This window comes from Acartia tonsa, chromosome 12 (genome assembly GCF_053477335.1).
Source record: "Acartia tonsa isolate MP-2025a chromosome 12, ASM5347733v1, whole genome shotgun sequence".
In the NCBI taxonomy this organism is placed as follows: Eukaryota; Metazoa; Arthropoda; class Copepoda; order Calanoida; family Acartiidae; genus Acartia; species Acartia tonsa.
Window position 1 is genome coordinate 14,068,346 of NC_137271.1, and position 22,785 is coordinate 14,091,130.

The following is a 22,785-nucleotide window of genomic DNA, read 5'->3' on the forward strand; positions in this document are numbered from 1 at the left end:
TCAATATATTAATAATATATGGTGACCTATTATATTCTGAAAGAAAATACTTAGGATCAATGCTGGAAGGTACTTAGAATCATGTGCTCTCGTTCGTGGATAGTCCTCTTTTGTTTGCTTATAATAAAATAAAATAAAATAAATTAACAATTTAGACTTACCAGCATTGTTGATTGAAGGGGGTAGAATTACTCTGAAGTCAGTAATTTCTTTGTTGTGTATCACTTCATTATGAATCTTAATAGTCTAAACAAAATATTAATCATGAACGATAAATTGAGGTACACCGATAGTGAAGTCCCCAAAGTTTGTATGTTATGATAGATCGTGCTTATAAAACTTTAGGGACAAGACCTCTCCTCTCTCCATCATATTTCAAAGGTTTTAATCAATACTATTAAAAAAAGTAATTGAGTTAAAGTGTCCTGTAAGCAAATGAAACTGTTGGTACGAGTATAATTTACAGGCTAATGTTCCCTTTCTCCCTGATTTCAAACAAGCTTTGTTTTAAAATCCTTGTAATAAAGTAACAGGATGTCTATCTATCTGATTGTACCGAAGGATCTCGCTGACAGCTGAACCGATATGGTTGTCCTTTACAGGGTAGCTCCTGAAAAAGTTTATAACTATTTTGGGGGAGGGTACCATAACCCAAAAGAGAAATCGATTGTAAAAAATTCCCCCCCCCCCCCGCAAAAAAAAATCCTCCCACAAATTTGTCTAGGGGCGTATCCGCTAGTATTTATCAAGAACTTACATGGTATAATTTAGCATAGCTGGTATTGCTAAATGAATAGACACCACAGGTTGGACATTCTCCTGTACACTTAAATACATCATTCACTCCAAGTCTAATCAGTTTTTTTTTTATCAACTATATACTTTACACAGGGATTTTAAGGTTTAGTCAATGTACGATAATTGATGTACACCTAATTAAGATAAACATAATGATAAGTACCCCTGCTGTAAATACAAGGCTTCTTACAGCTCCCGGGTTGGTTTTAGGCTAGTTAATTGTCTTTCTTTCACTTCGGATACAGAGTCAAGCCCCTAAATACTAGAGACGACGACACTTGTCACAATTAGGGATGGCAATCCGTCAAATTTTTTGACCGGATTCGGATTCTAACAAGAATCCGTCCAAAAAAATGGCGGATTCCGGATTCTAGCAATATTTTAAAAGGCTTTTTTTTAAAATTAAAAAATTTGATTGCTACATATGTTCTAAAAATTTTTGTTCTTGGTGTTCTCTATAATTCACTTCCGAGAATGGAACCAGAATTTAAAAGATATATAATGATGATAATGACAAGTATTAAAAAACTCAAGACGCTAATTTTAGCCTACCAATTAAGAATCCGAATCCGCTATTAAAAAACGGATTCCGGATTCGGATTCCAAAATTGACCAAAAATTCGGCGGATTCCGGATCCCGGATTCGGAATGCCAACCCTAGTCACAATGGAAGTAATTTCTAAAGTAACTGTGATTGCATAATATTGTTAGATTATTGTTGATAAACATCCCTTTGGTTTTTCTCTACGTCTAGAACTATGAACTTTGTAAGGCTGACGTTCTCATGAGCTGTATTCCAATGTCTAAAAATATGTCAGTTAAGCCTATTATTCAAAAAAAAACTTAGCGTAATCATGACTAAAATGCATTTTTAAAGGTTATAAATCTATTTCAACCAATATATTTGAATTAGTCTGCTGCAACGACGTAATATATTATATTTCAAAGAAAAAATCTTCATGATCAATCGAACCTCATGTAGAAGGGAATAAAGCAATATAATCTTGTTCTAATAAATAATAGAAAATCCAGTGAAAATCGGGATAAAGTTACCTAAGTCACACTTAAAAATACATAACAAACTTAAAAACGCATAACAAACTAACACACATTCACAGACAAACACACACACATGCTTTTTGAAGAATTTTGGACCATATAAATGAGGACCAAAAAAAGATTAAACTGGCCTATTTTTCTTAAAGTCATAAAAAAGGTTTAATCTTATAAAAAATAAGCAAAACACTAGAGTAAATATATTCAAGAAAAGTAAGACTTACCTTAATATTTGTTTGTATGAGAAAGATTGATTCTGATCACAACCAGAGTAAAGGCATTTTAAGGCACCAATAGGAACTTCAACCTAAATAGTTAAACATGGATCATTCATTAAATAGATTTTAATTTACAGATTAACCTTACCTATGTTAAAAAAGTAATAATACCACTCATCCCTCTCCCCAAGGTCAAATTTTTAAAAGGTTTTCTTGCATATGCGTGCATAATATCTCCCTTAAAAGGGGAAGTTGCACGAAGTGCATTTAAACTTGAATTTAGTGAACTGCATAAACTACATCTATAGGACATATTTGAAAGAATTTAAATTTTCTACCAGGTAGTTTTTAAATTATCAAGACTTGAAAAGCATATTTTTTTGGATATATGCAAAATAAATGGCTGTCCTGACTATTTTGTTGGTGCCCAATTGATTGCTATTTAATTTATAATAATACAAAAATATATATGTTCGATGGTATTCTTATAACTTATGCTTGCAATCATGCAACTATCCCTTTAGATTCGGACGGCGTACCTAGTATATAAATTGACATCCATTATCATATCCCTTAAGATCCCTGGTATTTACCCAGGGGTGTATATTCTGCAAAAGATTCATTTTTTTCCCTGTTGCAAAGGTTTTAATTTTTTTCCCTCCTGGTTTTTTTCAAGCAAGGAAGGGGTAAAGTTAAAAAAAATTCAAAAACTCTTTTATTTATATTATCCCCCTTCCACACATTATTTTAGTTTTTTTCACCAAGGATGAGAGAAAATGGAAAAAATGTTTTCATTTCTCTTATTTTTTCCTTTTTCCCCCCCAGCAACATATCTTTTTACCCCCCCCCCCCCCTTAGCAGGGTCAATTTTGCAAAATATGAACCCCTGTATTTACCTGTCTTCCATTGTCAATAAGACCTTGGTTAACAGCAAGTCTGTAGGAACTAAATTCCGGAGGCGCAGCTGCAACCTAAAAATGGATAAAGAAAGATATATTGACAGGGGAATATTTGTCGTCAATTTAGGTTGATAATTTATAGGTCAGTTCGTTGGTCCAGTAGGAGGGGAGGAGAGGATGGGGAAAGGTGGTGGATGGGCGGTATCGTTATTCTAGCCAGCTGCGAGTATCACTTAATTTAAGTACATGAAAATCTGGTGCAACATTCATTTAATAATATGTCGACTAATCTAAATCATCATACTTGTTCAATAGCTGTGAAATACATGACAGCCAGGAAGCAAACCTATCCTATATTTTAAGGTTGTGAAATTTTTGTACAGTGACAGATCTCGGAAAATGCTGGTCTGAAACACTTTTCACTTTTCAGGGAACATTTTAAAATGTCTTAATGTTTTCCGCCCTTCCCTAGAGGCTAGTAGCGGGGAAACTAGTCCTTATATGAAAGTAAAGGAATATGTTTGTACCGAAGGATCTCGCGTATCGCTGAACCGATATGGCTCTACATTACAGTGTAGCTTTTCATAAAGGAAGGTTCATAACTTTTTCGGGAAGAGAAGCTCGCAAAAGAAATAACCAAAAAAAAGACCCCCCCCCCTTCACACCAAAAAATTCTCTTACCGAAAGCTTCAAAAACTGTACCTGTCCATTTTCATCTTTTAGAACATCAACATGATTATAGACATCCTCTCTGGTGATATCATCGTGCTTACTTCGGAAATGCTTTTCCAATGATTCCTCAGTATGGTTGCGTTTGTTTGCAGAAAATGCACACCTAAATAATTTTCAATTTATTTAAGAAACAGGGGTGTATATATTCTGCAAATTTAAGCCTGCTAAGGGGGGGGGGGGGGTAAAAAAATATAAAAATATGTGGTTGGGGGGGGGGAGGGGGGGGGAGATATACCACACTTTTCTGGGATCTTGCCAGATCAAGTATCAACTGTGGGGAATACCAAAGGATGACTCCATGCAAAATTTGAGCCTGATCCGGCCAAAACCAGCCGTAATTTTAATAAACCGTTTTTTTCCGGTTTTTAGGGGGTATTTGTAAGGTCTAAGAAAAAAAAATCCCGGATTGGATGAAGCACCGTCAAAAATCGCCGTCAAAAATCGCTGGTCGGCTCATTTTGCCCCCTTAAACCCTCACCTTGTGCCATTTTTCTGTGTAAAGATTATCATTATAATCTTTTGCGTAAGTCTAATTTTTTTCCTAGACCTCACAAATAACCAGACTTAGGTTGGGCAAAAGGTCCCGTGAGATTATCTCAAACCGTTTGGGCGTGACGGGCCAAAAACTGCAAAAAATGGCCTAAAAATTGACTGGCCTGTCATTTCATCAAAGAAATCCATCAAAAAATCACAATTTGAAATTTTAATTAATTAATAACTTTTTTCTCATAAGAGATAATGACACAAGACTTTCAGTTGGTGAAAATTTAGCATTGTGGGCCGCCTAGACTTTATATTTGGTGACCCTGGGGTGACGGGGTCAGTGCCCCCCACACCCATGAAGTGGGCATACTTTTGAAAATCACGTTTTTTCAGTTTTTCCCCTTAAAGTAGGGGAAGGAGTCGTTTAAGAGATTTCAAGCATCTCTTTGATGTTGAACAACTTTTTAAGGCGGACATTTCTTTAATTATGTTTGATTCGCCTCCGGCTGACCGTTTAGCCGTTATTCGCCGCCAAAGGCGTGATTTTAAGCGATTTATGCCGTTTCCGAGATTTTAATGGACATTTAGGAGGGGAAAGAGTTGTCCAATCAAGTTGATGATGAAGTTCATTTTTGTAGGCAATTACATTGGCTAAATTTTATGTGAAGTAAATTTTTTTGTATCTTATCCGGTTTTGCTCCAGCTGAATCGATTTACAGATACCCTCTAAAAACCGGAAAAAAACGGTTTTTTATAAAAATCACGGCCGGTTTTGGCCGGATCAGGCTCAAATTTTGCATGGAGTCATCCTTTGGTATTCCCCACAGTTGATACTTGATCTGGCAAGATCCCAGAAAAGTGTGGTATATGTACGGGGGGGGGGGGGGGGGAAATGTAAAAATTAAGAGAACTGAGAGCATTTTTTTCCATTTTACTCCACTCTTTGGTAAAAAAAATAAAAGAATATGTGGGAGGGGGATAATATGAATAAAAAAAAAAAAGAGTTCTGAAAATATTTTTCAATTTTTCCCCTTCCTTGCTGGAAAAAACTTACTAGGAGGAAAAAATAAAAAAAAAATTGCAGCAGGGAGAAAAATGAATTTTGTGCAAATTATACACCCCTGAAATAATTTTTAATTTACTTTAAAAATAAGGGGAATGGAGGGGTTATCAGTGCTCAGCAGGCACTTTGTGTGAAAGTTTTATAATTACGTTATCTAATTCATTAGATCTAAAACTTTGGGTACTTTTATGGAATTTTGAAGAGTTGGTTCTTAACTTCTAGTGTCAAAACTCGTTAACCATAAATACCAAAAAACAGAAGGGATAATATTGTTTATCATCCTTGGGGGATGTATATTAATTTATCGTCAGTTGCCTTATCAAAAATAGATGTACAAGCTTTATTTTTTAACAAAAAAATTAACCCTTCTGTTGATTAAATTATTTGTAAAAAAGTTTGGGTACTGTTAGTTTGTACTACCCAATCAAGATATTAGCCAAAACTAAATATTTCCTTACCTGCAAAGCCTGCATGCCATGATAAATGAGGCAAAATTGAATACAGTCACATACGACTGCGTACTGGAATCAATAAAACCTAAAAATAATCATAAGTTTTATAAGATTAGTAGGTATATAAAAACTGATGCCTTTATGAGAGGAAAAAAAAGATTACTGTCCCTATTACAAACCCAATAGAATGCCTAAAAAATACTTCCTGGTACATGCTAGAAAAAAATCAAAATCTTAAAAAAGTGAAGATATGAAAGCTGAGGTGTAGGGGTAAATGATATCTAACTGAAATCACTTCTATTTTACAGGGAAGGGGGGGGGGTTAATCTCCTCCTTCTATCCCACCCCATTAAAACCACCACAGGACTAGTAGAAGTATTCCCCTGAGAAGCACAACCTAATCGGTTCAAAGGTTACAGAGATTTGTGGCTTTATACGGACAGATAGACATCTTATTTCTTTGTACTATACAAGCGGCTTCGCCCCTAGCCGCAAGAGGTAATTAAAAAAATAAATTGGAGATACAATCACTTATTTTGAACATATTTTAAAAAAAAATAAAAAATGGAGGTGTACCCACTATTTTCAAACATGCTAAAAAAATGGGGCGATTTTTTTTTTTTTTTTTTGAGGGGTGGGGGTTTGAAGAGTAGAATCCGATCGGTTCAGTGGTTACCGAGATCTTAAGGAACAGACATACATCGTTCTACTTTGTATTATAGACATCAAGCTACTTTGTATTATAGATAGATGAAAGCTACCATATATAATTCACTAGAGGAGGCGTTATAAAATTATCTCGCTATTGGCTAGATTGAATCTTAATCTTTTTCTTCCATTGGCCTATCTCTGAATATTAATCTTTTTCTTCCATTGTCCAACCACTGAATATCAACCCAACTACAAAAAAGTTACTACACTTAAAGATTTTTTAAAAAGATACTACGACTTTAGTTTCGTTTTTTCATCATTTTTTAGAGATTATATGTCCCTCTCTCTCACTACCCTTTCCTTCCATCTTTAAATTTCATTATTTTTATTTAAAACCGTATTTATAATTTTATCTCTCTTTCTTTAAAATATTTTAGGATCCTAGAATTTTTTTGTTTCAAATTATCGTCCTCAAAGGGTTAAGATATTTAGTTAAATGTTAAATTTTAGTTTAATATCTGAACACATTACAGACGCAGCGTTAGTATCAAATAATTTTAAAACTAAGTTTTCTTTGATTTACTATTTTATAAATTCAAATTTTCTATTTAATGAATAGAAATTTAATACTTTAGTATAATTGAAATAGCAACATGAAATTAAAAAAAGAATTTATTCTTTAGAGTAAAATAATGGGTCTTATAGTTCTGGTCAATGAGAATTTATTATAGGTTTTTGAAGCACTATGAGTATTAAACACTCTACTATTGGAAGACTCGAGCTCATATATAGACGTTTATTTCCTATATAGATCTGTCATGGATCTTGATGCAATAAAGCAAGCCGTTTTATAAAAAATCTGTCGAAAATAATTCATAAGGTAAAAAACAGAAAAAGTAATCGCTCATATAGGTATAGAATAATATATAACATACCAGCTGATTCTATATCCAACTCTGGATGTTTTGAATTCTTGTGTCTTGTAAACATTGTCCACTTGGAGCACATGTAGGAACAATCCTGCACTGAACAGTAGTACGGTCCAGATTCTAATAATAATGGAGAAATTAAATTTTAATATTTATACAAGATTAGTTTTTATAAAATCTTATGCTCATAGAACGACAGTAAATATTTTTTTAAAACGTTTATCGCATAGGTAATTAATTGAAATCCGAAAATTACCAAGTTTCCAAATTATACAACCTATAAATTATTTAAATTTGACAGATAGGTAAACGTCTTATTACTTTAGAAAACGCTTGAATATTATTTTCTTTTCTGATAAAAATTTAAAAATCCGATAAAAATCGGGTCAGATACGTCAAATTCTACATTGTTTGACGTAACATTTTTTTGGACTATCATTTTAAATGTCCATGGTCGAAGTAGCATTAAAAAAATGGTGGATTTTATTAGCATTTAAACACGTTGGCATCTTTAGTGACCAGTCTGTATATGTCCGCCAGTTTCTTAGTCCTTTATGCGTTTTTTTTCATAATTCCATTCCTGAAGCAGATAATTGGAGTGGTTCTTCAACAGAAACCGGTTTCACTTCAACAGGATGGTTAACTGATAGATCCTGAAAATTTGTTCATTAAAATCTCAGAAATTTCTAGACTTTATTGAGACAAGAACAAAAGCTAGTATTATAATGATTGGCATTTTTAATTGGTACAAATTATTTCGGTCACTTTTCTCTGTTAAATGTCAAATGCTTTGTGAATATCAAACTAACACAAAATCGTCACTTTTCTACAAAAAAAACTCGCAAATTAAATATTATTTTGACTTTTAAACATCGTTAAAGATAACCGAATAAATATAGTAGATCTAGATAACTTATCAATAAACTGGTCCAATAAGAATACAGTGTAAGATCAATCCAGCCATATTATTGGTTAGAACCTTTACACTTTATGGTACATAAGTACATTTTTCAATTCATACATACATAATCAGCTGTAAATTGTAAAAGAGGGGCTAGGTATCTGGTTTAAATCCGTAAAGGTTATGTGTTATAAGTAAAAAACAGTAGTAGAACGATAAAAAAATTTTTTAAAAATTTGTCTACAGTTCTTTTCAATAAGAAATACACATATTCAGTGAATATTATCGTTCTACTACTATTTTTAAGCCTTAAAACACACACCTTTACGGATTCTACCAGAAACCTACCCCTCTCTTTCTTAGTATTATTTGATTGAACATATGTTTAATTGGACGGATTATTGACTGACAGAGCATCTAGGGAAATAAAACTATTCCAACCTGGAAAATAAAATCTCTGGGAGAAACAGAGCTGTGCTGAATAGTCCAATGATTCTTCATCAATATCTGGGCTTCGTCTTCGCTTGAGTTCCTAGTGTAAATACATAACTAGAATTATTGCAGTACAAATAACGTATTACAAGTGTAAAACACACTGGTACCATAATTAAATGCGATTGGTTACTTTCTTCAACTATTAGAGGAATCCTGCAGGAAATTCCCCACTTTGACTGCTAAAAGACAGCCACGAGTAGAAAAAGTACTCCAAATTTGAAGCCTTCAGCTTTAATAACAAAAAGTTATAGAACAATTTTCTTTTTTTTTGGGGGGGGGGAGAAGGATTATAAGGAGCGATTGCTCTTGGGAGGGTGGAGGTACTCTCCTTAAAATTGTTATAAAGAGGCTTGAATGTGAAGAAGAACCATATAAGTACAGAGGTTAGCAAGACCTTTCGCTAAAATATTAGTCAGATAGACATTAACAGATAGTCGTAAACAAGGATTCAGTATTTAGAATATCTTTTACAAAAAAGCTTATTTCTGGGCCTCTTTTGGAAATAATTGACCTATTCTACGGAAATTGCCTACCTATACACGAAGTAGTTGCATTTCTTGAATCCACACTGCAAAACATATCTGTACAAAGCAGTTATATAAACCACTCTCTCTGTATTATTATGATGTACAGTTTTCTTAGCTAGGCTTGTGTCGGGGTGTTGCTCTCTACAATGTCTAAAGATAAAATAGAAATTCAGAGATTTATTACAAAGATTTTAGAGGATTTTTTACAACGTTGAGTTTTCTTCCCATAAGTTAAAAGTTTAAAATGCCATAAGCTAAAATTAAGTCTCGTTTAAAACTAAGGCGGAAATCAAAATACATACGTTACAAATACAAAGGATTTATTTACGCGTCGAAATGCATTAATACTACTAATAGCAGAACATAAAAAAGGGCTGCGCTATATAATTTTTAAGTATTAATGAAGAAGGGCCTCGCAATACCTGAGAACAGACTGTGCATCATCCAGGGTTTGTTTACACTTTAACATCTGACACGTGAATGGGCCGCGCAACTCCATCGGATCTGCAACCATTTCATCATCCACAACTTTGCCCAGGGTCGGCTTGATCCCCGCGAGGCTGGGTTTGCGCCCTGCGGGGCTTTTGCTAAGTCTTGACTGGGATTTGTTTAAAGGTTTTGTGTCTTCATGGTCAGTGTTGATCTCATCCTGTTCTGATTTGTAGTCTATTTCGTCAGTGATTGTCATAGGCTCAACTAAAAATGTATATAGGATATATTTACATGGATATTATGACAGGGGAATTATTGTTGTCAATTTAGGTTGCTAAAATGGTCAGTTCCTTCATTCAGTAGAAGGGGAGGGTATGGGGTAAAGGGGTGGATCGTTATTTTAGCAAGATGCAAGTTTCATTTTATTAGAGTAAATGATAATCTGGTGTAAGATCCAAGTAATTAAATCCATTCATTCAAGATTAATTGTAAAAAAGTAAGCTACCAAAAAATGATTAAAAACTATGCATGATAAAAAAGGACATACTTACAGTAAGCCATGTATGTAATTAAATTGCTGTAAAAGGTTACAAAAGCAAGTTTTCATACTATACCTTTTGCTTTATAATAAATAAGTTATAAATACCTTTGATTTTATCAGCAGTTTTCTTTGTTTTGATTTTGCGGCCACCGCCGCTACTAGTTACAGCTGCAGGACTTTGTTGGACAGACATCATTCCTTTTTTATCAGGGATTTAGGAGTAAATAAATAACAAGAACAGATAAAGCCAGTAGCTTAGTAAAGCATTTCCTGCATTATAGCCTTTCAAAAGCCTCAGACAGTATAGGACAAGAATAGTTATTTCTCGCATCGTATTATAAACAGCTTTCCGCGGATATAAAATTTATTATTATAAGATAAAAACTGGTTTGTAGAAAACTGATAAAATACGATGATCGACAAAAAAATTTCGTATGGATGAGAATCCGGTTATTAATCGGTTTTGAAAAACTATTATGCTTACTTTTCTATTCTTTTCCTTAATTAAATCATTTTATAATGTAATGTAATTATAGTCTAGTCAAAAGAAAAAAGAAAATATTTCTATTAATATCTACCTTCAATTAACTAGCGGAACACTTTGCCTCAAAATATTTTTTGTATATTCATACCTACAATATCCTATACCCTTGCCTTTTCTGGAGGATGCTGCAGGAGGGCTCAACAGTCCAGCCATTGGTACTCTTCTGTTGGATTAACAAATACTTATTTCTTAATTTTTTACTTACACTATTAAAACACTATTTACACATTGACAAGGACATAGTCATTTAGAAAGAAATAAGAAGTCAATTCACGTTTTCCTTCAAAGCGACTGCTTGAACACAGCCCCCCTAACCTCCCTGATTATGATTTAAGATGCCCTCAAGGCTAAGTGCGCATTCGCTAGTCTATTTAAATAGAGTAATAAGATCTAGCAAACCAACCGATATAGTTCTCCACTTCAGAAAGGCTTTAAGTTTACGTCTTTTAATGATTTTAGGCTATAATTCTATACATATATTTGAGACAATAAAGAAAATCCGGGTAAAGTTTTTTTTTGTAACATCGCACCTTATGGGGCGATTCTTGGTATTTTTCACAATAACTTTTCTCCTACTTCTAGCCCCTGCGGGGGGCTCTAACCCTGCGAGGCCAATTACCTAACCCTGTCTGGCAATCACCTAACCCAATATAACCTAACCTAACCTAAAATAACCTATAAAAAGCCTTTTAAAAAATACGACGAATCGCCCCTTATGGGGCGATGTTACGAAAGGGACTATTTCCGAAAATCCTTAAATATGAGACCACTAGGTATATTTTTAATCCAGCCGCGTGTAAGCCTCAGTTAAATCGGCATAGTAGAACTTTAAAATTCAGCTGGATGTCTAAGCCTGTTCCTGAACAGACAATACATCTTTTCGATTCTTTTTTTTATACAAGCTGGTTTAAATTTGAGGCTCATGCGCGGCTGAGGCGCAGCTGCCAAGCCCTGGGTAAATGGTTACAAATAAATTAATATTTTTATTATTGTATTTGTTTCCTGGTAGGTGAATGATGTTGGCCAAAACTTGTTTGGTGGGATACTGAACTTTGTGATGTATTCTAAATAAAAAAAAAAAACAAGGACAATTATGTCCAAAAGTGACGCAAATACAAGTTACCAATATTTATGATGAAAGCAAACAAGAATGACAAAATCCATAAAACTAAAGCTCTAAAACCAGACGGTAGGACAAACGAACATTAACAATTGCAGAGTCAGAACTTTTACGGACGGACGGAAGGAAGGGGAAAAAATGAAAATATTTTCAGAAGTCTATATTTTATTCATATTATCACACATATTCTTTTATTTTTTTTACCAAGTAGGGGAGAAAAAAGGAAAGAAATGTTTTCAGTTTTCTTAATTTTTACATTTTTTCCCCAACCACATATTTTTTATACAAATTTGCAGAATATACCTACACTCCTGTAAAACACTGTACGAAATTTGACAACCACAACACCCAGCTTAAACCATATATATATATGGCCTATGGATGAATGAACCCCTACCTGGGAGTTAGAATGGCAACTTTTCCAGTGTAGCCGGATCTGCTGTAGCACGTCGGTCATGCTCAGCATACTCGTACAAATTTCAGGACATAGCGCACATTCTCCAAAATATGGATACACTGATTCTATGTCTAAATCCTTAACATAGAAAGTTATAATAGATAGATGTATATTGTATAATGTATATTGCAAATACTCCATATCATATGGATAGGAAAAGTACAAAGCACATATTCTATGGATAAAATGATTCTATGTCTAAATACTTTACATAGAAAGTTATATATAGTAATACAAACTACATAGTCCATATTCTATGAAATATGAATATACTGATTCTATGTCTAAATCCTTAACATAGAAAATTTTGTATAATTACGAACAATAAAGTATTATACTGTTAAAATAGACAATTTTAGCAAATAATTTTTTCTTTAGTTTTTAACAACCAACAAACAATTAAATCTCAATTTAAGGCAATATCGTTTAATTATGATATTGAACATATCCCTCCTATCAAGAAGATGCGAATCTATACGTTGGCGTTCCATATGATATAACAATAGACATATTATATTTAGATTAAAACTTCGACTCGCTTCTCGTTGGTGAGACAAAATTATTTTTCTGAAAAATCCTCAAAATCACATTAAAAATCTACAAAATTAAACAAAATCTTATGTTAATAACCCTTAATTATAAGTTTTTATTTAATTTTTGTAGAATTTTGTGTGATTTCGGAGGATCTTTCAAAAAAATAATTTTGCCTCACCAGCGAGTAGTGAGCCTAATTTCTTTTAAAGAATCCACCTCTGTTTGAAGCTTTCACATTTCAAAAAATTTACGACGAGATTTTTAGGCAATTAAGTCTGATTCAGAAAAGTTTTATACTAAGAAATTATACTGTTTACAGCTGACTTTTATCTATGTATGAAATGAAAAAAATATGCGTTCGTAATAAAATGAGTACACAATTTCAACCAATGAGATCTCTTTAATGTTCCTTAAGGATTCTCCTATTGATATGTCTCTTGATTAATCTCTCTACTCATATAACAAACTAACCTTCTCATTTTTAAGATCATAAAAGACTAGATCTTTAAACACAGCACCGTGATGTGACATCCAATGAGTTTTAAGGGCTGCTGATCCGGGCAAACAATCAATAACACTAAAATTCAAATTTATTTTAATTTTAACTTAATTCAATACATTAGTAGTAATAGACAGAAATCGGATGGAAGTGCCATAGGACTGTAAATTGTACTACTATACACATATCATTTTCGAAAAGTATATACTTTCCGGAAGCCAATCTTTATGAGGAAGGTATTTTTAGAAAGGGGAAAATGTGTAGAAAACACCCATGTAAATTAGAAAATCCGCAGAAATCATTTTTAAAAGTTATTGGCAAACATTTGCAATGTTAATTTGCAAAATTAATTTTATGCCCTAAATGACATATTCTGAAATAAATCTTTTATGAAAGTTTATTATCTTTGAGTTTAGGACATGCTTAAGACGTAAAAAATATTTTCAGTGTTACTTTTTTCGCCCTACATGTGAAAAAAGGCATTTCTCACATTTTATTATAGAAAATTGCATATAAACAAAATAATTATTTTTTTCTACAGTCAACACAAAAATTGGCATAAAATCTTTCATTTTAAATGTAAAAGTCAGATAAAGAATCCTTTTTAGAGCAAATATAGTGCAAAAAGTAACCAAGACGTTTTAGCAAAGTATGAATATCTAATGAAATAGATACTTTTAAATTTTGATATACATATCAGATAAAAATATATATAAAAAAAGAGATCAAAAACTATAAAACAAGGTATATATTTTTTTCACTCTGTCACTGAATAATACTTTATATATTTACATAATAAAAACATTAAAATTGTTAAAGATTAAAAAAAAAGATAAAAATAAGTAATTTTTAAAATCATTTTGTGTCGTCTTCATAAACTATTTCCCCTTTTATATTTTAGTCTGGTAGAATTCATAATTATAAATAACCTTTCTTGAGCATATATATGTTTTATTGAAATTAATTATAAGAATGTAAAACATTTTTTGATTGATTTAATATTAACAATTCACCTAACATTTTGTTATTTTACTTTTTTTTGAAACTCTTTTATTCTTATTAATAATTCTATTTAACACAAAAAGCTCATAGGGAGTTGATAACCTTTATTTCTTGCTTTGTATTCTAATCAGGTATTTTATTTGACTAATTTTTTTAAAACTATACAGCATGCATGTTTGTGTCAATAATGAAGACATTACGGGTTTTTATGTACAAAAAGTTGTTTTAAAGCAAGAAAAAAAATATAATCTTTCTAGTGACTAATATACAATTTCGTAGTTTTATATATGTCTGTATTTTGGTTTCTAAAAAAAGTACTATACCAACAAACATGCATGCCTGAAAATTAGTTTCAATATTCGTATTAAACAGGAAAAAGAAACTAAGTCGTCGTTATAATTATTGTTTGTTATTTTTGGTGTAAGGTTTTTTTTAATGAAACTTTTTTGGATCTCGTGAATTCGATTTCTGCGGATTTTCTGGTTGCCAGAAATGAAATCTACGCATCTTTTTTAGCTAGATGGCATTTGTCTGGTTAAGATTGGATAAAAAATTCTTTGGTTGGTTAAATCTAATAAGTGTGTATAGTAACCAAAGTCATTCTCTCATTCGCTGTTTTAAACTTCTTTTATATCTTGGTTGGTTGGCTTCTTAAAGTAGTAGCCAAACCATTTAAACTTTAATAATCTAAAGAAGCATAATTTTATTTATCATTCTTTTGAATGTCTTATCCAATAAGATCTCTCCTCTTATTTTCAGATACAGTTCCATCCATACAGACGAGAAAATACTTTCATTTCAAGATAGGCTTTGCTAATAAATAATCTGAGGTAGATTCATTAAAATTTTTTTGGCTCACTGACTCCCTAAAATTAGTGAGGCTCGCTAAAATTTTTGGTGAAAAATCCTCCAAAATCGCATAAAAGATCTACAAAAATTAAATAAAATCATAGAAGGGTTATTAGCATAAGATTTTGTTCAATTTTTGTACATTTTTAATGCGATTTTGTAAGATTTTTAACAATAATTTTTTTCATAGAGGCAGTGAGCCAAAAAGTTTTTTAAGAATCCACTTCTGAATTTCTTACCTGTTACAGCCCTGGAACTTGCATTGATAACCAACCTTAGGAGTGGCATCCTTGATACACAGATAACTTTAGATAACAGGGCAGGTGGATTTTTCTACCTTTTGTATCCTTTTGCTTTTTCAGTAATTATTTCTTGTTTAGATAACTAAGTATAACCATCAATAGACTATCGAAGGCTTTTAAAAAGTCAAACTAACAATAAATGAATAAAATCCTAGTATTGTTTTTTATCTAACGCTTTAGATCTCAATAAATACTGAACTGATTGGGTTCTCTACTGTAAGGTAAGCTTCACATAGGTCCCGTAAATGTACAAACTGATATCTTGAGAAAATATCAAATAGGTATTAAGGTATTATGTAAAGAATCTATGCCTGGATTGAAGGTGGCAGAGATGTGTCAATGGAAGATAGATCCTTAATCACAGGTTTCTGTGGCTCTGGAGAAGCTGGAACTATAGAGGAATGGGCTCGTCTGAATATGTTTTAAAGGTTAGGTATATGAAAAAGTTTTCATGAAAGCTGTTCCTTTTTTAAATGAAAAATTTATGGCAATAAATGTAATATAGATAAAGCTTTGCTTGGGTATATTATCATGCGTAAAAATTGATCTTAGGATAAAGTTTTACGCTTTCGTACCTAAATCGTCAAAGTGTCATAGCTCGTATGTTTGGAATGAATTGTATTTAAAGATACAATTCACAAAAGGGTTTGTCTGATTGGAATCCCATTTTAAGTTTGACGGATTATTGGGCCAGATTGTATATATAGATTATAGATCTACAGTATCTATTTCACGACTGTCCTTTATTGTACAGACATAAAAACATTTCTGAAACAAGATTTTCAAAGCAAAAATCGAGGAGATTAGATTAATGACAAACATTCCATTACTTATACTCCAATAATAATATAGATGAATTTTATAAAATGCACCTTAAATGATTGATAAGCTCTAATTCTGTGGTGAAAGTCATCCTGCATTCAGAATCTGTCAAACACTCAAACTCTTCATAACCGTAAACAGCTGAAACAAATTGATATTCATAATAGGAAGATTTGGATCATGGAAAGAAATTGAAGTAGCGAGTTTCGTTGTACTTTCACAGTAGCTTTTCTCATTTTTCTTAATTTTATAATATGTACTAATGTAGGACAAAAATATTTTCTGGTGCCTGTCGAGCAAATAAACAAAAAGTACCCCTTCTGTAGGTTAAAGTTATTGGTTGAAAAGTTTGGGTACTGCTAGTTTGATCTCACCAATCAAAATGTAATAAATGTGCCCAAAGTTTTTCGAGCCAACAAGTAATGATAAAACTTTGGGTGCTAATGTAATTTCATTTTCTGTCCAATGTGCCCTTCCTCATTAAACTAGATTTGTTTTGAATCTCCAATCTTTACAAAGTAGATAAATAGATTTTTTTTACATAACTTATCTACCTGCGCTGGGGTCAGTAACCAGTTTTTGTGGAGAAGCTCCCAAAATTGTCTCGGGTTTTACCAATAGCTTATATAGAGTCCTGAAACACAAGTTTGTACGTTATTATCAATCAATAAATCAATGTCAAAAAAATTTAATTTAACTAAAAACAATTTAGGAAGGGACTAAAAAACTTGACTTAAGCTTTATCAATATCATTCTTACATTTGCTTTTTTTAAAAATCGTATTAGGTTAACTATCCATTTATTTAATTTACCTGGTTGCCATTTTCAGGTTCATATTGATGGCCAGAATATTAGCTGCCAGCCTATGGACCTCCTCGTCTGGCAAGCCATGGTAACTCAGGTGGTTCTGCATTTTCTGCAGGTCGTCAGTGCCAAGGTACCGACATCTAGTCTCCACACATTTCCATACAACCTTTATAAATATAAATAATGTTTAACAAGGCCGAAAACAGCCATAACACCCAAAGATGTCATTTCAATAACACAAGAACAAAATTAAAAATCAAATATAAACAAAAAATGATATTTATCGCATCATATTATACATATACATACAGCTTTCCGCCAATATTAAAATGAAAAATTATAAGAATAGAACCAGTTTTATAAGCCCAAAGGGGCCGAAGGAATACTTTAGTTTTATTACAGAAGGAAAAACTGTCATTTACAGAGGCTCCGTGAATTAGTCTAAAATAATACAATATTTTTATGAAAAGTTTAAAATGTTCTAGTTTATTTTAAACAAACATCAAACTCATTTTTTAGTACACTAGCGGCTACGCCTCTAAAGGCCTCTAGTGGCAATTAAATGTTTTTTAATTTATTTTGATATCTACCTAATTTGAGAAATATTGATTGCGACACACCCCCTAGCTTAAGGTACAAATGTGTTTCTCTATACTTTGGTCGTTGGTTCATTTAAGGGGGGATAGTCACTGTAATGGTTTAAGGAATACACAGACTTGCATGATATTTTAAACAACTATTAATCCGTGCTATTCTAAAAACCACGGAGGGGGGGGGGGGGTTACCCTGGACACTTAATAAGATCTTTCCATCTCTATTTAGTAATAATGATTCTTTTGTGATAGTAAAACCTATTTTCTTCTAGGCCTACAAAGTGAGATGCCATACAGAGTTACACAAGTGATTGACACAAGAGTGAAAAAAAACTGTGACTTAGTGTAATAGAAAAAGGATAACTCTGGCCTATGATTCTGGTATCTTCCTAAACAGGTAAGAATGCTACTTAAAATGAAAATAATCATCCTTGTCGTTAATAAGAAACTAAGATTTTTTTTACAATATATACATAGTTTTATTTACAAATAGGTAAAGGATTAAATGAATATTATAGTTTACATACATTAGATACATAAATAGATTTATAGAGGTTTTTTATTTTGGTAAAAGGCATATAAACGTTAAATAAATATTATAATTATATATACATGAAAAAACATACATAGATTTATAGTGGGTTTTTATTTTTATAAAATGAGTAGAGACATTCTGTACATTAGACCGACTCAGAATTACCACTTTTTTTGAAATTCAATGGGCGCGCTATTTCAACCCATTCCTTTTATGATATAAAGACCAATGATACCAAAAAAAGTGTTCTGGTAGCTTTTTTTCAGCAATATGTCAAATTCGATTTTCATAAAAAAGGGGAAGGTTCCCCCCTGGGGGTGAAATTTTTTTTTCTTTCAAACCATGGCTTTATACACCTTCCTGAATTCGTCTTGAAGAGTACATTAAGGATCAAAAAACGATTTTAAAATATTTTGATCATAGCAAGAGCTATTCTCAAAAAACTAACAATTTTGGCCATTTTAGCAAAATCAGGTGATTTTGACGGTTATTTGAGGATAACTTTTTCTGGGATCAATATTTTTAAAAAACGTTTTTTGATTCTTAATGTACTCTTCAAGGCGAATTCAGGAAGGTGTATAAAGCCATGGTTTGAAAGAAAAAAAAATTTCACCCCCAGGGGGGAACCTTCCCCTTTTTTATGAAATTCGAATTTGACATATTGCTGAAAAAATAGTCTGAGAACACTTTTAAAGGTATCTATAGTCTTATATTTATGAATAGAATGGGTTAAAATAGCGCGCCAAAAAATTTTGCATCTTGAGTCGGCCTACTGTACATGAATCTAGCATAAATCTTTGGATCTTAGGATCCGATTTTGATAAAGTTATTAGAAATCTGAAATAAGGTCTAAAACCTATAAACTTATTCTGGGTTTCAACTATTTCCTGGACCTTTATCAATCTCTTTGCAAAAAATGTTTTCCTGTTGGCCTTAGGCCTAATTGTTGACTTAAATAAAATAATGAAATCTACTGTTACCAAAAGATTAGTTAGGTTCGAGTCTATAAAGCAATTACCCTCACTAGAGTGAGCCAAATTCTGGGGAGGGTTAATTTCATTAGGTAGTTCTAAAAAGGCTGCCAGTTCGGCATCGGTCCAATCTAAAATACCTTCCATTTTATCAATATATATTTATGCCTAGATTTATATGTTGAGAGGAGAGCTGAGATGTGAATCTCGTTAGTGTTCAAATAGAACTGCTTTACTCAAGGTGAGGTTTCCTTTATATAGTAAAATCTTAAGGCCTAAGAAGGGAAGTGGGTAAAGGAGGGGGGTTGTGTATTTTTATTAGAAATGAAAATTCCAGTTTTTCCTAACTAAGTACTTTACATAATACTAGAATTCAGTTCTTCCAATTTGGGTTAGAAAAGGGAGTGGGAGAAGGTTAGAGATGTCTTTTATAGTGATGAATCATAAAAGTTGAATAAACTATTTAAATAAAAGACATATCTAGATTTCCCTTGTTTAACCAAAAAGGGGGGGCGTGGGGGATGTCAATCTACTTAAATAACAAAATAAATCTTATTCTGAATTTTCAAATAAACAAATTTTTAGATAAGTGGATTTTACTTTTATCATTGCACCATCTTGTGCAAATAAACGTATACTGTTTTTTTATATAAAAAAAATTATGATTTATGGATCATAATCTCATAATCAATATTAAAAATCAGTTTTTTTTACGATTTATCTTAGGAGGGTGGTGGTGCCCTCCCCCAAAATAGTTATACAGACAGACATCCTGTTACTTTATTATAAGGAAAATAAAAACCTGATCTTCTCTTTTGAACCAATCTGGTTGTTTTACAGGCGTTATCTTGATGGATGTCGGAGCAGCAGCAGTTAGTCGTATTGGTGAGGTTAGTGGGTTAGTTTTCTGGACGGGTGTCGCAGCACCAGGAGTTGGGAAAGTTATCGTGTTGGCTGTGGCGGGAACAGACTTTGGTGATGCTGCTTTTGAGACTTCCGACACTGTCGCCCTAAAGTAAACAAGATTAGTCTTTTGTAAACATACGTAAACAAACTAGAAATTTGGGGGGAGGGTACCACCATCCTCTCCAGAGAAATCGACAAAAATAAATAAAATAAAAAAAAGCCGCACTGCCGACATTTTTTTGTAATTAGCTAAAACCAATTTAACTAGCACTATCTAGCGGCAAATTTTTTTTTTTTGTAAAAATAGCTGATTTAAAATAGATTGAAACAATTTTATGTGTCCCTAGAGGCCTCTAGGGGCGTAGCTGCTAGTTTTTAATATATCAACATACAAACAAGTTGCTTTGCCCCTAGCCTAGGGGATGCCAGGGCTAGGAAAATAGCATAAAATCACGCTTAGACATTCATAAAGGTTCTTTTGCAAAGTAAAACCCTTTCAAACAACCATTATCCGAGATCTTTAGCTCAAGAAAAAAGAAACCTTTGGTACTACTTTTATATAATAGGATAAAAACAGAAATCTCTTAAAACATAGGGTAATTAAGTTAAATAGTCTAAGCAACAAAATTTTCTCAAATTTGCAGAAAAACTATTTTAGTGTAAAAATTGAGAATTACGTTCAGAATCAAAGATATTATTTGGCGAAGAAACGTTAACCATAAAATAGGATGTTTAAAAACCTACTTTTGAGGAGAAGGAACATTTTCTTTTCTAGCTGCTGCCAATCTTAGTGATCTAGCAGAGGGAGGTGAAAACAAAGTTGCTGGCTTGTCAGCTTTTTCTTTAGCAGCTGATTTTGGCGTTCTAGCTGTAGACACTTTGGCAGCAGATTTTGTTGATGGTGGACTGACATTATTTGGAGCGTTTGCTTCAGCTTCTAACCGCGAAGGTGTTTGTTTGACGGCTGACCTACTGCGTCTAGTCGATTCTCTATTTTCAACTTCGGCAGCCTTAGGTTCGACAACAGTGGCAAGACTTCTTCTTGACGGCCGGGTTGTCGCCGAAGGTCCTGGGTCAGTTTTATTTGAATCAAGTGCCAAACTTTGACGACTTTTGTTGGATGGCGATTTTGAGGGTAATGTTGGTGTTTTAGGCTCTTTTTCCCTGGGTTGCCTATCGGATCGGCGGGATAATCTGTTTGTCCGGTCTTTCTTGGCACTAGAATCTGTGACCGAAGTCTCTTTGGTTACCACCGCGGGAGTTGGCAAGTCTATTTCCATTTCTTCTGCTTCGCTTGCAGCCGTGCTGGCATCATCATTATCAAGAACATCATTTTCTGACATCTCCTGCAGTCGCTCTTTAGCAGCCGTCAAAATGGCTTCTGGCTGCTGTTTCTTGCTACTCTTTGGCTTCTGGATTGTAACTTTCAGTTCGGCGGGGATGGCTGATGCCGTTGTGGAACGGCGGTTGCCGCGATTGGCTCTAGGATTTGACTCACTTGGAGACATAGGCCTGAAAAATAAATAACATTGAAGGAAAATTTAGAAGAGTTTCTTCAAGATATATAGGGTGAAATTACATAAAAACAATATTTTGATTAAACTACCATTTTCTGAACTTCCCAACTGTGTATAATAATAAGTTGGGTCTGTTTTTATAGGACAAAGCAATTCGCCTGCAGAAACCAATAGTTTTACTGCTTTAATTATAGGACCATTTCAAGCGTCTTTAGTAAAACTATGTGTGGTTCTCAAACCCGACACCCCGTCGACTTCGGCAATTAGACACACTAACTTTTAGACTATTGCTTAGAGTTGGCACATAGAAGGTGAAACATGAGAATATATTATTGAAAATTGATGTCACGTGACTAACCTTGATTCTGTATTACTAATAGTAGAAAGTGTGGATGGAGTAACACTACGGCTAACAGTTTGTTCTCTGGATATGGATGTCTCTGTGTCCTCTTCGCTATCTAAACAAACATTAAAAATAAAATACCGATGAAAAATGGACAAACTATGCAAAAATCAGCGAAAAAATGGACAAGGAGCAGAATATACAACATTCCTAAGGTCTAAAGGGATAAGACAATGGCCGATAAATTGATATACATCATCTATGATGATTCACAAACTTACCCCTTCTCTAGATAACAAGGGGGGGGGAGTTCTGACACTATTGCGTAAACAGTGATTATAGACTTTGTCTTTGGAGTGAGAGGATACAGCTAGCTATAACCAACAAGCGAATTAATTATTTAACCCAATTTCACCATACTTGCTTAAAACCTGTTTTTTGGAAGATTCAATTTTTAGCATTAAAACAGTCCAACTATGGTAATTGATATATTATTACATAGATGTTGCACCAGATTTTCATCTACTGTTGTAAAAAAAACTGGATAAAATAACAAAACCCACCATCCACCTTCTTGACCTTATCCCCTCCCTTCCTACTGGATAAACGAGCAGACTAATAAATGAGTACCATATTAGAAGGGAGGTAAAGGTCATTGAACTGTTTATTACACAAGTCATATTTTATAATAACGTTTTCTTATTCGTTGGCAAAACAGCTAGAGTGATTTTGCTAAATTTTAATTGGTTGGTTCATAAAGTTAAATGTCCAAACGCCTCAACCACTAATTGTAATAAACAGAAGAAG

At 33.0% G+C, this 22,785-nt stretch overlaps 1 protein-coding gene across 3 annotated transcripts in view; it reads right to left on the bottom strand.

The window, feature by feature from the left end:
- The window catches only part of LOC145333867 (uncharacterized), an 80,677-nt gene that overhangs the window by 34,965 nt on the left and 22,927 nt on the right, over positions 1–22,785 (bottom strand). Inside the window, exons 28-52 of one of the 3 annotated variants that reach the window (XM_080179127.1) lie at positions 21,994–22,093; positions 20,863–21,630; positions 20,015–20,222; positions 17,119–17,279; positions 16,861–16,940; positions 16,357–16,447; positions 15,796–15,895; positions 15,422–15,471; positions 13,304–13,409; positions 12,239–12,376; positions 11,724–11,785; positions 10,832–10,884; positions 10,283–10,375; positions 9,627–9,900; positions 9,211–9,354; positions 8,624–8,714; positions 7,862–7,934; positions 7,288–7,401; positions 5,708–5,786; positions 3,674–3,806; positions 2,969–3,043; positions 2,079–2,161; positions 1,530–1,601; positions 758–851; positions 162–246 (exon numbers count right to left, since the gene is read on the bottom strand). In XM_080179127.1, the coding sequence (XP_080035253.1) occupies positions 162–246; positions 758–851; positions 1,530–1,601; positions 2,079–2,161; positions 2,969–3,043; positions 3,674–3,806; positions 5,708–5,786; positions 7,288–7,401; positions 7,862–7,934; positions 8,624–8,714; positions 9,211–9,354; positions 9,627–9,900; positions 10,283–10,375; positions 10,832–10,884; positions 11,724–11,785; positions 12,239–12,376; positions 13,304–13,409; positions 15,422–15,471; positions 15,796–15,895; positions 16,357–16,447; positions 16,861–16,940; positions 17,119–17,279; positions 20,015–20,222; positions 20,863–21,630; positions 21,994–22,093 (3,327 nt within the window). Of the gene's footprint in view, positions 1–161; positions 247–757; positions 852–1,529; positions 1,602–2,078; positions 2,162–2,968; positions 3,044–3,673; positions 3,807–5,707; positions 5,787–7,287; positions 7,402–7,861; positions 7,935–8,623; positions 8,715–9,210; positions 9,355–9,626; positions 9,901–10,282; positions 10,376–10,825; positions 10,885–11,722; positions 11,786–12,238; positions 12,377–13,303; positions 13,410–15,421; positions 15,472–15,795; positions 15,896–16,356; positions 16,448–16,860; positions 16,941–17,118; positions 17,280–20,014; positions 20,223–20,862; positions 21,631–21,993; positions 22,094–22,785 lie in introns of all 3 variants that reach the window. The other 2 variants (XM_080179125.1, XM_080179126.1) reach the window with 2 other exon arrangements.